This window comes from Myxocyprinus asiaticus, chromosome 30, assembly GCF_019703515.2.
Source record: "Myxocyprinus asiaticus isolate MX2 ecotype Aquarium Trade chromosome 30, UBuf_Myxa_2, whole genome shotgun sequence".
Taxonomy (NCBI): Eukaryota; Metazoa; Chordata; class Actinopteri; order Cypriniformes; family Catostomidae; genus Myxocyprinus; species Myxocyprinus asiaticus.
Window position 1 is genome coordinate 10,069,084 of NC_059373.1, and position 15,682 is coordinate 10,084,765.

Consider the following 15,682-nt stretch of genomic DNA (forward strand, 5'->3'; position numbering starts at 1 on the left):
TACTCTTTCCACCACTGCCCTCATGCCATTCCAGATGTGTAGGACTTTTTTCTTCTGCTGAACAACACAAACTAAGATTTTTAGAAGAATATCTAAGCTCTGTTGGTCCATTCAATACAAGTGAATGGTGGCCAGAACTCTGAAGGTCCAAAAAGCACATAAAGGCAGCATAAAGTAATCCATATACTAGATGTCAATGGATAGTGGCTTTTGCAGATACCGATAACTAAGGTGGGAAAACAGACCTATAACCGATTAATCGGCCGATAGTTTTTAAAATGTATAATATGAAAAAACTTTCTAGTCAATATAAAATAGTGCTGAACTTTAGTAGGCCTAAATATTACTTTCCATGGCAATACTTTAATAAATTTCTCCCACACTGGTACCTTCTTCAATGCCTTTGCCATCTGAAATTAATGAAAATATTCATGAAAATATTACAGGTCAAATTTGTTTGTTGTTCAGCAGTAACATAAAGCACTGCCTCACAAAACCAAATAGCAACTGTATGCTTCATCGCTACTGACAATATTTATTTATTATTTTATTTAATTGTCATATTAAATCTATGAATGATGTACAAGAAAGGGAGAGAGAAAAAGGGACAGAAATAAAATCAATTCAAGTCTGGTCTTTTTTTAGAATAGCATTGTCTATAGCATATGAGCCCTCACGTGAAAACATTGTATTATAACAATGTGCCCTCTCATGAATATCAAATTTATATTTCAGACGGATATATTTTACCATGCTCTTACGTTGTTTTTTTTGTTTGTTTTTTTTTTGTACATAACTACATCATAAAATTAGGAAGCTTGGGCAGAAGTTACTTTAGAGTCAAAAAACTATCAAATGGAAAACTATAAAACTGTTCCTGTGCTCGTGCTTGATCTTCTGAAGCAAGCGATCGGCTGAGCAAAGGCAAAAACTCAGGCAGAATTTTCACATAAGGTTGGCATTAATGATTGATTTACTTCTGATAATTAGCTTCTAAATTCACTTAGAAATAAAACCTCTTTGTAGTGCTCATGTTTAAAAATTGGACACCTCTGGGGCCTGGGTAGCTCAGCGAGTAAAAACAGTGACTACCACCCCTGGAGTTCACGAGTTAGAATCCCAGGGCGTGCTGAGTGACTCCAGCCAGGTCTCCTAAGCAACCAAATTGGCCCAGTTGCTAGGGAGGGTAGAGTCACATGGGGTAACCTCTTCGTGGGCACATGGTGAGTTGTGCGTGGATGTCGTGGTGGGTGGGATGAAGCCTCCGCACGCGCTATGTCTCCGCGGTAATGCACTCAACAAGCCACTTGATAAGATGCACAGGTTGACGGTCTCAGACGCGGAGGCAACTGAGATTCATCCTCCACCTCCCGGATTGAGGCGAGTCACTATGCCACCACGAGGACTTGGAGCGCATTGGGAATTGGGCATTCCAAATTGGGGAGAAAAAGGGGATAAAATCCAAAAAAATAAATAATAAATTGGACTCCCCTCAACCCCGGAAAAAAGTCAACGCATCGAATCGTAAGTTACTTTTTTTATTCAAAACAGTGTTTTAAGAAAAGTAAAGGTAAGCAGTTTCCATCCTTGACTTTGTAACATTGTTCTAATCATTCGAACAGCTAATGTTAGCTCTGATGTTATCCTCTCCATCTCATCGGCTATGCAATTCTCCAGTGCCGTGATTAGTTATAAACAAATCAATTATCAAACCACCTTTGGTTGTCTTAAATTACTGATTTAGTGTACCATGACAATAATAATAACATGTATTTTATACATACCTTGGCTTTTCTCATCGATGTTTTAAATCTGCTTTTGAAGTGTCCGTCTCTATAAATAGCCTAGTCATGTTGCACAACAAACTCCAAGCAGAGTCAGCGATTGTTTTTATTTAAACATAAAGGCAAATTTTACTCACAAAGAATTTTTTTATTAAGTTGTATTTATTTTGTTATCCTTGTTTTTTTTTAAAGTTCAAGCCTAAATCCATGAAACCATCATTCATTTTTATTAAAATCTGTGTCAAAGGAAATCTTTTTAAAACAAACAAATCTGTGGTTAGTTCAAAACCATTACTTTATTTACAAATAATTGAATACATGCTTGTCTCACGTTAAGCTTGTTCATTTTGGCTTATAGGCATAAAGAATGTGCCCAAATATATTGTTAATAATGAATACAAATCTGATATATACATCTTTATACATCAATGATATTAGAAAGAGAGAAGGGGAAAAAAAAAAAAGAAAAGAAAAATACTAAATAGTGCATTTGGATACAGATATACACACCAAAGGCGAGGTTAAGCGGTTTTAAAGTTAATCATATTCAGTGTTTACACACTCACACATAAACAAAAACATACAAGAGCATGCATACATAAAACAAGTTGAACAATGACCTAACTGGTAAATATGTTAAGTATCCTTAATATATATATATAAAACATGACAGTTCAGGCTATTCCTTTGTGTACATTTGGCCATCAAGTTGAAAAGTTTGAAAGAATGGGTTTTTAGTAGTAAAATGCAGTAAAAATCTAGTACTTCCAACTTTTATTTAAAAGAAGCATTTTAACAAAATGCTGGAGGTTTGAATTTTAAAGAGGGCTCAGAGTTTCTAGCTAAACAACACATTGTTGCTTAGAATATCCTGGTAATTATGAATAAAACTGAATTGCAATAAATATGGAAAACTTCAGCTCCTAGTTTTCTGACATGTGCATATGTAATGTCATGACAGCAGTCTACCTGCCCATGGACATTTAAGAAAGCCCTTATCTTGCTTTTCATAATACAATCTTGAATGCATATAAAATATTGTTATATTTTCTCAGGATGATTTATTCTTGATTTGTAAGACTGAAAGAGCACCTTGGGTAACAAACTATACTCAGAACTAATTGGAGTCTAGGCAATATAAATTAAATGTAATACAAAGGCTTGAAGTAGACCTTTAAAACTCATTGTTGCCTCCATGCTGCCTAGAGCCAATTCAAATGAATCTAGCCAAAGAAATAAAAAAACAAATAAAATAAAAATCTATTTCTTACATTTCACTTGAATTGTACAGAGATAAAAAAATCTTGCACTTCATGATAAGATGCACAGATTGACTGTCTCAGAGGTGGAGGCAACTAAGACTTGTCCTCCGCCACCCGGATTGAGGTGAGTAACTGTGCCCCCATGAGGACCTACTAAGTAGTGGGGAATTGGGCATTCCAAATTGGGAGAAAAAAGGGGATAAAATAAATAAAAATAATAATAATAAAAAAATCTTCCACTCGGTCCCCCCACCAACTTGGAAGGGATTTTAGCCACTGTGTTAACAACCTGAGTGCTTATCAATATGCAGTATGTAAATCTTAGACACTTAAACTAATAAAGTGCTTAGGTAAATGCCCAAGGCGTATATGGAACTTTTTGAAAAATAGTGAATCCTATTAGCCTACCTTGAGAATCTCTGCAGTAGTAGCTGCTGTCAGAGTCCTTGTATTTGGCCTAGCATTCAACATCTTGCCATCTGGACTTACATTTGTCCACATTTCAAGCTGCAAGTAAAGTAGCGGTAGGGAGGAAATGCTTTGTGGCTTATAACCTCAACTGCAGCTGTGGAACATTCAGCTCTTTTTGGGATGGCTGGTCATTAGATCCTTAATGACAAGGGTCAAATGGATATTTTGTGACTCCTCCATGGAGTTCGACCATGGGCTCGCTCCAGGTAATGACGTCACCAGTGAGGTGCCTGGAGCAGGAAGCTTGGTTGTAGATCTCGGTAGAGGTCAGAACACGCGACCAGAATTGCAGATCCGACATCTCGCCCACAAAAGACTGTGTGGCATCAAAACGGCCACCCAAAGTGTCCTAGCATAATAAAAATAGGGTCACAAGTTAGTGTGAGGGTGTGTTTTATCGATTTGATACACTTATGTTTGATTGTGGTAGACTTACTTGCTCTTGTCCAAGGATAAAGACTCCTCCTGGTTTAACTGGATGCCAAGGGGACAGATTCTCCCCAGAGCCCCTTTTCACACCATCCTGATAAGCTTCCCACATGCCATCACGTGTGGACCAAGTCACACAGAGGTGGTGCCATTTACTATCCGTCAAAGAAAGAGGAAGGGTGATGGCCTGGAAGAGGGCATAGATGGACAGGATGAAATGAACTGTACATCTTTCAACAACACAGCTATTTTTTTTAATTAGCCATATTGGTATGCCCAAACGTTCCAATGTCCCTATTGACTTAATAGGAAATCCTCTCATTTCAGTGAGTAAACATTAGTCTTTCAATCACAGATTTTATATCTGAAATCTGCATGTACATCCCTACAAGGCAAACGTCCTACACGTTATTATTTATTTATTTAAAGTCTAGAATTTTTTTTATGTTTCTTGAAAGTCCGAGCGAGGATCAAACAGTATCCGCCTCTAACAAACTTCATCAGCGAACAGATCAACTGAATGTAAATAAGTTAACTGAAACTGAGGTAAGATACAAACAGACATTTTCAGACTTATTGTGAGCATCAAAGTGTTTGTTCAGAGTTACTTGTTTTACATTTCATAAAAAAGTGCCTTTTTCTTGCGGTCATTTGAATAAGAGCACGTGCTCTCTCTCCTTCTATCACATGCTCACAGCGGGCATGCAGAGAGTGAGGGAGATGCGCAAAGCAAAGGTGGTTAAAATTAAATTGACATGCTAGGTTTAAATGGCAAACGAATGTATTACTACAGAGAGCACTTTAATATGAAAACAAGCAAATCCCGGGCATTTAAGGCGACTTCGAAATCCCGATCTCACTTTTTTAAAGTCCAGTTTGGGGGTAAGGACGTATTGTTACCCCAAATAAGCAGATATTACAGCTTTTCCTACCTTTGGTGATTGTTGTGTTGCATTGATAGGCTGAACACCCGGGCAGGTGGATGCTCTGACATTGCAATCCGTGCACATCTTCTCCCTCATAATGAATATTATCCAGAACGAGCAAATTAAACATGATTGTCACTAGAGGGCGAAATGCGACTGTTGTATCCGGAGATCAGAGACGGTGAAATGGGGGCTTTTTGCCTGTCAGGCATTGATGCTCTATGACAGTTTGGGCATACCAAGATGGCCGCTCAAACCTGCTGGCAGTTTACCGTTGCATGAGCGATCCAGTTCTATACACTGTATATGTATATCTGAAACACTGCCTCTAGTGGCCAAAGTGATGTGTTGTTTGGTATATGGGCACGAATGAGCTCCATTTTTTGGGTTTATTGTCCACGGAGGGGCGCCAAAAGCAAGTTGTGAAGCGAGTTGTTTGCAACTGTACAGGATGTAATAAAGTGAAGAGGAAGGTATATTTTAACTCTATCCCCCAACCCAACCCCCAAACCTAAACCTAACCATCATTGGAGCAATAAAGCAATGTTATGTTTGCAACCTTTAAATCACACTTGTCACTGATTATGCAAACACTATTACTTCCTGGTTTCAATGCAGAATCCGAACCCAGGTCTCCCTGGGTTCACTTCTGGTTGTGCCACAAGGGAAGGTAAACATGCTGGAGCCGATGCAAAAATGTCTGATAGGAGATGGCGCTTGTCAGTGAGTCGACTTAATGTGTCTGTTCCTAGAGTAACGGAACTCTCGGAAACAACATGCTGACTTCCCTTCTGAGCTTGTTTGTTTGCTCGAGCATAATCCATAAATCCACGTGTCATACAAGTGATGTGCAAAAGACACATGACTAAAAAAATATGTGTAAACCATAATTTTTAAGTGCTTTTGGAGGAGGTAGAAAAACATCTAGAAAAGCAGGCCCACCTCACAAGGATAATTAAGTGTACTGTTCAGCTACAAATAACAAACATTTACAGTGAAGCATTTGTGTAAGTGCTTCAACAGAAATACAAACCAACCATTTTTTTCTTTTCAACCCTCTGGCCCGCTTCACTGATAAACCTCCATTATAACATGTAAAAAGTTGACTACATATAAACAGTAATTGAGATTAAAGATTTGTCCTTTTTCAGTAAAAAAAAAAAGAAAAGAAAAACAGTACAATATATTTACACATCAACCTCGGATAAGCCATTAACTAATTAGGCAGGATGATGCAAATAGCTGGGAAGCCAAGAGGAAGAGGGAGCTTTGCAAGATTGTTGCAAGGGCAGAACAAGGGTATCTTCAGGGAAAGTCTGGTGACCCGATTTCCTTATTACATGACAAGAGCCCTAATTGTGAACTTTCACCACAGAAATGCATTTGATCACTATTATTTCGTAGTTCTAACATGTTTGGTTGCAATAAATGCTGAGTGGTTATTTTTAGGGTTGCTTTTATTTAATGATCAAGGACATTAGTCTTTTGTGAGTTATGCAATAAAACATCCATGCCCCCTGTTTTATAATTAAGTGATTTCTTTACCTTGTCATTCACTAGTAGCTCCATGGGATTGTTGCCCCACTCAATCAGGACAAGTTCGTTGGCTTGGCCTGGGACAGAGTATGAGAATGGGGTTCCGATCCCAGGACCTGAGCCCCCTTTCAGCCAAAGACAAACTGTTAAGGCGAAGATCTCATTTAGAAGGGTGCGCTTGATCCGCCCATACATATAGTTGGTGCGCATTGGGAACCCAATCTGAAAAGCTTCAGGATTCTTGGACTTATTGTTTGGTCCTGTTAGAGGTGAAGACAAGGAATTGTGAAATGAGATCTCCTTTCATATTGAAGCTGGGTAGGGTTTGATTAGCGTATTAGTTAATAAGCAGCTTGAGGAATGAGTTCAAGTAGTGATGTAAATCTATCACAAATAATATTCAATTAACTTCTTATGCTTAAGGGCGCCTACACACCAGAGTTTACATAAAATCTATTGATTTCAGTGAGGATGGTGTGGTGGTGTAAACCTCACTCTCCTTGCCTCAAGAGGTGCGCTAGTGACTGACACTAGAGGCTGTAGCCTTTAGCCTCCTTGTTAGTGTGCCTGCCTCCCATGCTGGAGACGTCAGTTCGAATCCCATTCTGAGCAGGTCGAAACAAGACTGGTTACAGTGGTGCCGTGACCCGGATGGGAGTAAGGTTTAGAGGGGTGAGTGTAACGGGAGCCGGCTGGTATGTAATAGCTGTGCAGAGTGTGTAAACCTCACTCTCCTGGCATCAAGAGGCGTGCTAGCAAATTATGCTAGCAACTGAAGCTAGAAGCTGTTGCCTTTATCCTCCTTGTTAGCACGCCTGCCTCCCATGCCATAGACGCTGGTTCGAATCCCATTTGGAGCGGGTCGAGCAGGACCGGTTACAGTGGTTTGCAAAAGAATCCAGTTGTACTTTCGGAAATCAAAATCACTGTTTTCCCGCTTGATTTCCAACTGACAGCTCTACCAGCTCTTTCAACACCCTCAAATCAGACCTTATGCATTTGTTTCTACCACTTGCTCTGTCAGAGCTTTCTCTAGTGTGTAGATGCCCTTATGCTAAGAACCTACTGTTCTTTTTTTGTCACATTTTTACATTTTAGGACATGTCACCTGCTTCAGGAGTCTTGTGGTGAAGATTGCCGAGCAATGTGTCTAATGTTTTGTGGGCTCCACGGGCAGGAGCTCTTGACCCATTTGGCTTGTATGGGATTTGTGGATGGTGGCCATTATCATCACTGCCATGGTGTCCATCATCATGGTGACCACTGATTTGATGAACATCACCATGATGACCACTGTCATGATGGTCGTCATCATGATGATCATCATGGTGGTTGTTGTGGTGGGTTTCATGATGGTCATCATGGCCGTTATGATGATTGTCCTGGTGATTGTCATAGTGGTCTTTGTGACGGTCGTAGTGATAACTATATTGGTGGTTATAATGGTGGTTGGAGTGATGGTCATCGTGATGGTTTGCTTGGTGGTTGTCATGGTGATTGTCATGATTATCATGATGGTCATCATGGTGGTTATTGTGGTGATTATTATGGTGGTCATCATGGTCATGGTGGTTATTATGGTGGTCATCATGGTGATCATGATCATCATGATGGCCATATCCATGATGACTGTCATGGTGACCATAGTTGTGATGACTATCATAGTGATGATGAAGCTGTTCTTCCAGTGCGTTGATTTTACGTTGTAGGAGATCTCTCAATGAACTTGAATAGGAGCTGGAAGAATTTCTTGTCTGTGGGAATATGGATAAAGGAGAGGAAGATGAATGGAGAAGGATACAGGCAAAAAACAACAGTATTCAGTTTTGGAAACACTTATTTACAATGCAGTGGTAATCTTAACAATTACAATGTTTACAAGTTCTTGAAAATAGGACACTGCCCAGCACTGACTCATAATCCCATGCAAAGACATGCCTAAGCTTTATTATCATAATTGCATAACGATAAACTAAAGACAAAATTATGGCTAAAATTGCAACAAAAAACAAAGAAGATGTCTTTTTCATAAAAAAAAAAAAGACCAACCCAGCTGTAGAAAGTACAAACTTAACTTTTAAAAAGTTGTGATTTGTATGATCCTTTACTGTATCTCGACCTTTCAGTATATTAATATGCACATAAGCATTATGACATTTTAAACTTGCCCCTCCTTCACTGTCAGCCTCCTTCCTCTGATTAGTTGCAGCAAATCCAGCTTTACTCAGCGCCAAAACATTCTGCGCTTAATGGCTTATCAAGGCAGATCGGCCTAATTGATGGTGGCAGCAACTAGCACATTGTAGAGTGCTGTCACCAGCATGCTGTGTGTGCACTTCCTTTCAAAAACAACAATGATTCTAATAACGCTTGAGGCTGGTATCTCAATCGCTTTGGAAAACAGGACGAATGCCTGTTTGAGTTCTAAATAAGAGAGTTTTGGATTAAATGGATTGAACACAGTTGCTGGATAAAATTTTTCACTACAGCTATAAACTTCAAAACCTCAAACTATTTAGCAGCAGTTCATTCACTGTACTATAGCCTAATGAAAAAAGGGAGAGACTAATTGCATTTCATTACTTACACTGGATACTATATTCAATGAAGTTGTGACATGGTGACCTGTTTAAATATCTAACTGCAATGTGACCACTGTGAGCACTATTTTTCTTGTGATAAATTTCAGCTAGTTTGTTTGTCACCCTACATGCTGCCTCAAGGGTAGGCATCTAGCTAATTAATTAAGAAAATCCTGGCTGGACTGCCTGAACAGAAGGTATTCAATGATCTGTGGTTGGCACAGGAAACCACTTTTACGTCATGATGAATTGTGATCCTGAATAGAGACGTGCCTATAACATGTAGGACCTCTAAAAGACAATATTTAAACAGTTGTGTAAAATGTATTACTATCTGCATTTCCTGCTTCTTAAACCCAATAATCATGGGGTCTGTTTGCAAAATAAATTGACAGGAATTCACTATCCATTTAAAGACTGTAAACTCGCCCCAACCTGAATATTTTCCAGCCTCTCCTTCAAAGCTTGCAAGGTCTTTCCTGTTTGTTCTGGGGAGAAGCTCCCATGTTTGCCGAGATATGGAGATTTGCCTCTGTGATGGTCGTTGCGATGCCCATTTAAAGGAAAGTGTGGATCAGCATGATTGTTGTCATAGTGGTGTGAGGAATGATGAGAGTTGTGGTGTGAAGGGCCATGATGGTCATCGTGGTGCCCTCCTGCCCCTCTCCCAAAGCTTTCGCAGAGGGTCAATTTTGCTGTTAGTTCCCGAATGGTCTCTCGCTGATCCAGGATGGTTTCTTTCTGTCGCACAAGGCTCTCCCTCAGGTGAAGAATAGTGGCTTTTGCCTCATCAGAGATACCATGTCGGCTACTACTACTACTATGACCATTTGGCAACCCACTAACTGGCCCATGATGTCCATTCCCATGTCCATTTCCATGCCCATTGCCGTTAGGCCCATGTGCAGCCCCACCTGGTTTGAAACAACTAGGGTCTGCATCCGCAGGAATAGGGATGCAAACAAGTTTGGGTTGTGTTCCCCAGTCATATTCCAAACCTGGTACGCTACTAACTGCAACCGAGGGCAACAATGATAGAAGAAGAAGAGGAAAGAGTGATAGAGGGGGTGGATACAGTCCTTGAAGAATCCCTCCCCAGTACATGTGTTCTGGGAAAGGCAGCAACATAATGGCATGATTTGTGTTTTTTGCCATTATCAAGTTCCTCTTTAGAGTGGCGTGATGTGCACCATGAAAAGAGTTCATGGGAGAACAATAAGTGGATTTAGAAATCCATGACAAATGTCCAGAAAATTCATTGTAAATTCTGTGTATCACGCAAGTGAACGCAGGTGGTTATCTCAGACGGTTTCTTTGAATAGTTATAAATCCATCAGATACAGCATTGAGATCTTTCAGTGTCCAAATGCACATTTCAAAAGCACTACTCAACAGAGCAGAAGTAGGAGTGATTAACCATTCTCTACCCTCATGAGGTCTTTGGTACTCTAGATCTCCAGTGTTTGGCAGTTAAGAGTAATCCTTTAATTTCCAGATTCTGTGAGGCCACGGCACACACCTACAGATTAGACAAAGGGAGAGTTTAGTCATAATGAGGCTTTTCACCAAAATTCTTTGGGACTTTATTACAATGAATCTAAATATAGCAAATGAGTAACTTTTCTGTAAAGGGCAGAAGCTGGATTATTTAAATCTCTGTTCCAATTACTAGGTCGATCAGTCATCTACATAGAGTCTTGTTGAGCCAACTGTGATGCTGAGGTGAATGACATGAACAGCTGAAACTCCAAAATGGTTGGTCAAGATCATGATCAAGGAACATATTTAGAAGCAGTAAAATCTGACAACAATGCTATCGTAAATTGTGCTTCTTTAGCTCAGATCACGCTATTTTTCAGGCTGGTTCAGCTAATGCACATTCTCGAAGTGACTGACAGGTGACGTCTGCATTTAAAAGGTGATTGGCTCTTCTACCAGTAAGGCATGACTTCCTTTTCTATTTCTGTTTGGCATTCCAATTTCTCCCATTAATTTTAATACTAGTGGTCCATCTTGGACTAAATAGTCTCTGGTTCCCATTCAAAGTTCCAACATGATCATACAACTTATTTGGCCAATGTTTGGAGAGACTGGTGTGTAAAATACAGTAAATTTAGTCTGTTTTGATAATTGTACACCTGTAGAACATTGCATAGCATTGTTTATTATTCACTGCTGAGATGAGACATCTCTGACAATCAAAAACCTGCTAAACTAATCTGAGTGTTGTTATTTTGTTTCCTTAGATATTATCTTCTGAGCATTTAGCAGTGGAATGCCTCTGATCAAAGATATCAAGTTGGAATATCCTATATCTGACTTTGAATGGAATGTAGCATTAGTTAATGAGTTTGGGGTGGGACTATCTGTTTTTTCTACCAGTGGAAGACATGAGTGTTGAAAATGCTGTTGTGAAAAAAAAAATACAATTCTGTTAAATGCTAGTTGTGCAAAAATTACTTTACTTTGGCCAAAAAAAGACTGCTTGTATAGTTCATTAAAGTAGATTTCAACAAATGGTTAGTTTGGTAACTAATTATCCTACAGGTATTTATACAGCTGGGACTGTAATTACAGATGTTCTATTCTTGACAAACGGTAGAGTTAAACCATTTTGGCAACTTTTGACAACAAAGAGAGGTCCTAGTAATTTAGACATCTACCTGAGGATCTACCACGTCACAGTTTTCCGACTAAGGAAGGGGCTTTCTGCGTCCCCAAGGTTGACTGTCTAATAGGATCTAGAAAGGATTAAAGGCCATGGTGGATTGGCTTGGCATGCTTAAGGAAGTCTCTTCCTGCAGTTTTGTCATAATCACTTGTGTTGGTGGGGCTGAGTTGCAGGCTGGTGCTTAGGAGCCAATTCAGAAGCACTCGACCTGCATGTGGCCAGCAGTCTCCTAAGAGGCTTGCCCGTTCTGCCCCCGAATGTATTTCTCACGCTGTACAACACGCCACCCCAGACAAATTACTTGTCTTATCTCATGTCATCCTCGTGTGACTGAGACCGAATGAGTGAGAATGTAAAAGATCAAGGTGACTGCAAATGTTACCTTGCAAATGTGCAAATGTTGTACTGTCAGCCAATTGTGCTTTGCAAGGAATACAGTTTTGATCAGCGTACTTTAATTACAAAGAAACATTATACCAGTTCATAAATTGTTTTGTACTCTTACACATAAGTCTCTTAAAAATATTACAATTAATTTAAAGGTAAAGTGTGTAATTTCTGTGCTACTAACATCACCAAAGTGTATTGTAAAAAAAAAAAAAAAAACTCACCTTAAACTCACACAAATAGGTAGTCCCATCCCAAACTCCTGCCATTAATTGAGCTAATTTTGCCATGTTGTTTGGTTGGGATGCTCAAACAAAGATAATTTTTTTGATAGTGCCACACAGTCAGTGTAAACAAATGGCTTGGTTATAGTTGACTCTGCATATTAAGCTGGCATAGGAGAAAGTTTTTTTTAGCACTGAAAAAATTACACGTCACCTTATGGGGGTGGGGTGGTCCCATCCACCCACCCATTAAAAGTTTTGTCACGAGCCCCTTGGATTCAGGTGACAGCCCTGATCTAAACAAAATTCTAATTGTATTGATACTTAAATCAATCTGTTGGATCATTCAATGCTAATTCGGGGTCTAAGCAAAGGGAAGTAGACTGGTGCTAAACTCTTTAAATTTGGCTGTATCATGCCACAAACAAACAGTATGCCATGGACGGAGCAAACTCCAAAACATGATTAGCATTTTAACTCCAAAACCATGGATTTATTATTAAAATGCATTAAAAGCTCAATTTAGTTCAGAAAACATCAACGCATCACACTTATCTGCTTTCAACAAAGCACAAGCTCCCTCAACACTCTTTGCTGAGTCATAGGGGAACTTGGCTAAATGGTTTAAAGTTAAACATGTTAGGGTAAAATTTTTGAAAATGTGTTTTAAAAAATAGTTCAGTGTAGTTCTATCTGTTAAACATTCATTATCATTAAATTAGTTGTACATTTCTTCAACACAGTCTGAAGGTTTGTGTTCCCTCAGTAATACTGATTTCCGGACTGATTTCACTTTCTCAATCCTTCCCATTGGAGCCAGAGCACTGCAAAAAAATATTTTCTTAATTAGTATTTTTGTCTTGTTTTCCAGTAAAAATAGCTAAACACTTAAAAAATAAGATAAATTTACTTAGCAAGCAAAATGACATAATATATTTTGTCTTGCTTTCAGAGAAATCTAACTAAATTTAGTGAAGTTTATGCTTAAAACAAGAAAAAACTATTTGCTAATGAATTTTTTTTTTCTTGTTTTAAGCATAATGTTTACTACATTTTGTCAGATTTCTTTGAAAACAAGACTTAATATCTTATGCCATCTTGTTTTAAGAATATTTAGATGTTTTTACTGGAAAAAAAGAAGAAATATATATATATATATATTGCAGTGTTAATCTGCAGTTTTAACATTAATTCTTGTTTAAGCATATTTTGTCCAATTTTGTTTATTTTCCACAGAAAAACACAAAAATCTGACTTCTTTTTCCCCCAGTGACAACAGCAGTTCTGCAATTCAGCCAATCTTAGTGAGTGTAGTCTAATGGTTAAAAATGAACTGCTAACACAAAGACTGTAGGTTCATATTCCAAACAGTGGCAACCTTGGAAGTTTTACGATTGTATCCTTGTAATGCAGCTTGTACAGTACAATAGTAACGCCATTTCGCTCTGGAAACTGTTTCAGCAATTAGTGTACTGAAGGTTACAGATAAATGCATCAGCAAAATAGCAAGTACAACAACAAAATAACTTAATTCCATTCATCATAAGAAAAAGACTAATGTCAATCTAAAACTTAAAGCTGTGTGCTTACATAGAAAATCAGTTGAGAGACCCAACAAACCCGATAGAGATTTGCAAGTTATAGAGGATATACGTAGCTGTTTAAATGTATACCTTTTGGTATTTCAATTTTGGAGAAAGTCTCAAACCTTGAAAGTAGTCTCAACAAAGACCTGGCTGTCAAGACCAGAGATACAGTCAAGTAAACTTTTCTGAAATAAACTATAATATTCTGCTAAGCATTTGCCAGTTATTACACAATATTGTACCACATACGCCACTAGTTGAATGTAAATTCAGCAGTTAATTCTAACAAAATTATGATAATCTCCAATACTGTCAGTGAGAAAGGTTCAAGTTTGTCTAATTTCATTGTAATATGAACACTGTAGTGTAAAGTGTGACCAAAATCTACAACAAACATCTATGCAGGGCATGGCTAAGGGTTTGTGACAATAGCATGAATGAATGACCTCATAGCATACTGAGATTTGTTCACCTAATATGTCGGGTCACAATGAGAGTGGTCACATGGTTCTCGTGAGTAGTAGTTCATGAGGTACATTGTCCTTTACTGACCACAAATTAAATCCATTTACAACTTTTCTAGTTATTACAAGGGTTTGATAACAACTAAATATAGATATAAATGACTGATAAACACAGTGCTAAGAGTGAGTATATAGACTGAGCAATAGGCTATTGATAACCCAAAATGTATGTGCTTTTCAATTGAAACATTTTTGAAAGCACCTCTAATAAGCCTGTAGACTAATATTGTTTACCACTATAAAGGACAGTATACAGTGTCAGAAGTGGAAAAAATAATGCTTACTATGCCAGCAGTGTTGAATAATTCGGAAAAATTACTGGTCCCATTAAGATTAATGAAAAATAAAATAAAGATTTGCATTTTCATTCAACAAGAATGTAAAAAAAAAAAAAACACACACACACACAATTACATTTATGTAACATTCATTATGCAGCACATAAATAGCCATAAAATAGCCATTGTTTCACAATATATTCCTCTACAATTTCCGAGGGAGCACTAGGTCATCTAACAATTTACCCGCTATGTAGCCGTAGATTGTAAATGAGCAATATATTAAACATCTAAAAAGCTAATATCACCTGCTGTTTTAATATTTTTAAGAGCTTCACCATAAAAACAAACAAATAAAACAAACAAACCAACCAACCAACAACAAGAAATACTAAGAAAAAAAAAAAAGACTACATTGCATTTTTTTTGTGATTGCTGTATTCTACCCCAAAAGCATATCTTCACTTTTTTATTTATTCATATTGTTTTTCAGGCAAATGAACAAAAATATTGCTTGGAACATGTAGCATATCTGCAGTTATAGGCTAAACAAACATTGAAGCATTAAGGCATTATTTCCTCTCACTTGAAGGTATTCTCAATAAAGACCTGGCATTTGAGACCAGGTAAATTTATTAGGTCTTGAACTGAGTTAAGAGATACAGTCTAGTAGACTTTTTGAAATCAACCATAATATTTTCAATAAGCTCTATTAGCAAGTAGCCTATTTGTTTTATGGAGAATACAAATCACTCACCTGTATTCAAGCCATGGACTTGTGGCTAGGTAGTCCATTCCAAACACACTGATCAGATTGAGAGGGATTTGCTTTAGGGAGGATATTTTAAACTCAACCCCTCCTGCTTACTCACTCTTATCAGCCAGCCCTCTTTTCATGTGGCCTCCCTGCAATCTTTAATTTGTGTTAAAGATTTGTTTTTCACCACATTGAGACTTTAGACCTCAAATTGCCTCACCGTGACATTGACCTTGTCATGGACATTTGGTTAAAATGATTAGTG

General features: G+C 38.2%; 1 protein-coding gene across 1 annotated transcript; it reads right to left on the bottom strand.

The window, feature by feature from the left end:
* Positions 1-2,048: 2,048 nt before the first annotated feature.
* On the bottom strand, positions 2,049-15,464 carry si:dkey-14o18.2 (neuronal pentraxin-1). Its single transcript, XM_051664625.1, has 6 exons — positions 15,418-15,464; positions 9,426-10,509; positions 7,517-8,162; positions 6,418-6,668; positions 3,954-4,133; positions 2,049-3,866 (listed from the first exon to the last, which is right to left on the bottom strand). Exons 2-6 carry the CDS (start codon positions 10,194-10,196, stop codon positions 3,657-3,659), a joined length of 2,058 nt encoding a protein of 685 aa, XP_051520585.1. The 5' UTR covers positions 10,197-10,509; positions 15,418-15,464; the 3' UTR covers positions 2,049-3,656.
* Between the last annotated feature and the right edge of the window lie 218 nt (positions 15,465-15,682).

Excerpts from the sequence above, each read along its gene's own strand:
- si:dkey-14o18.2 (XM_051664625.1), bottom strand. The coding sequence starts at position 10,196 with ATGAACTCTTTTCATGGTGCACATCACGCCACTCTAAAGAGGAACTTG. Across the intron at positions 4,134-6,417 it reads AGCTACTAGTGAATGACAAG|GCCATCACCCTTCCTCTTTC; the intron begins GTAAAGAAATCA and ends GCCCTCTTCCAG. Across the intron at positions 3,867-3,953 it reads TTATCCTTGGACAAGAGCAA|GACACTTTGGGTGGCCGTTT; the intron begins GTAAGTCTACCA and ends TTATTATGCTAG.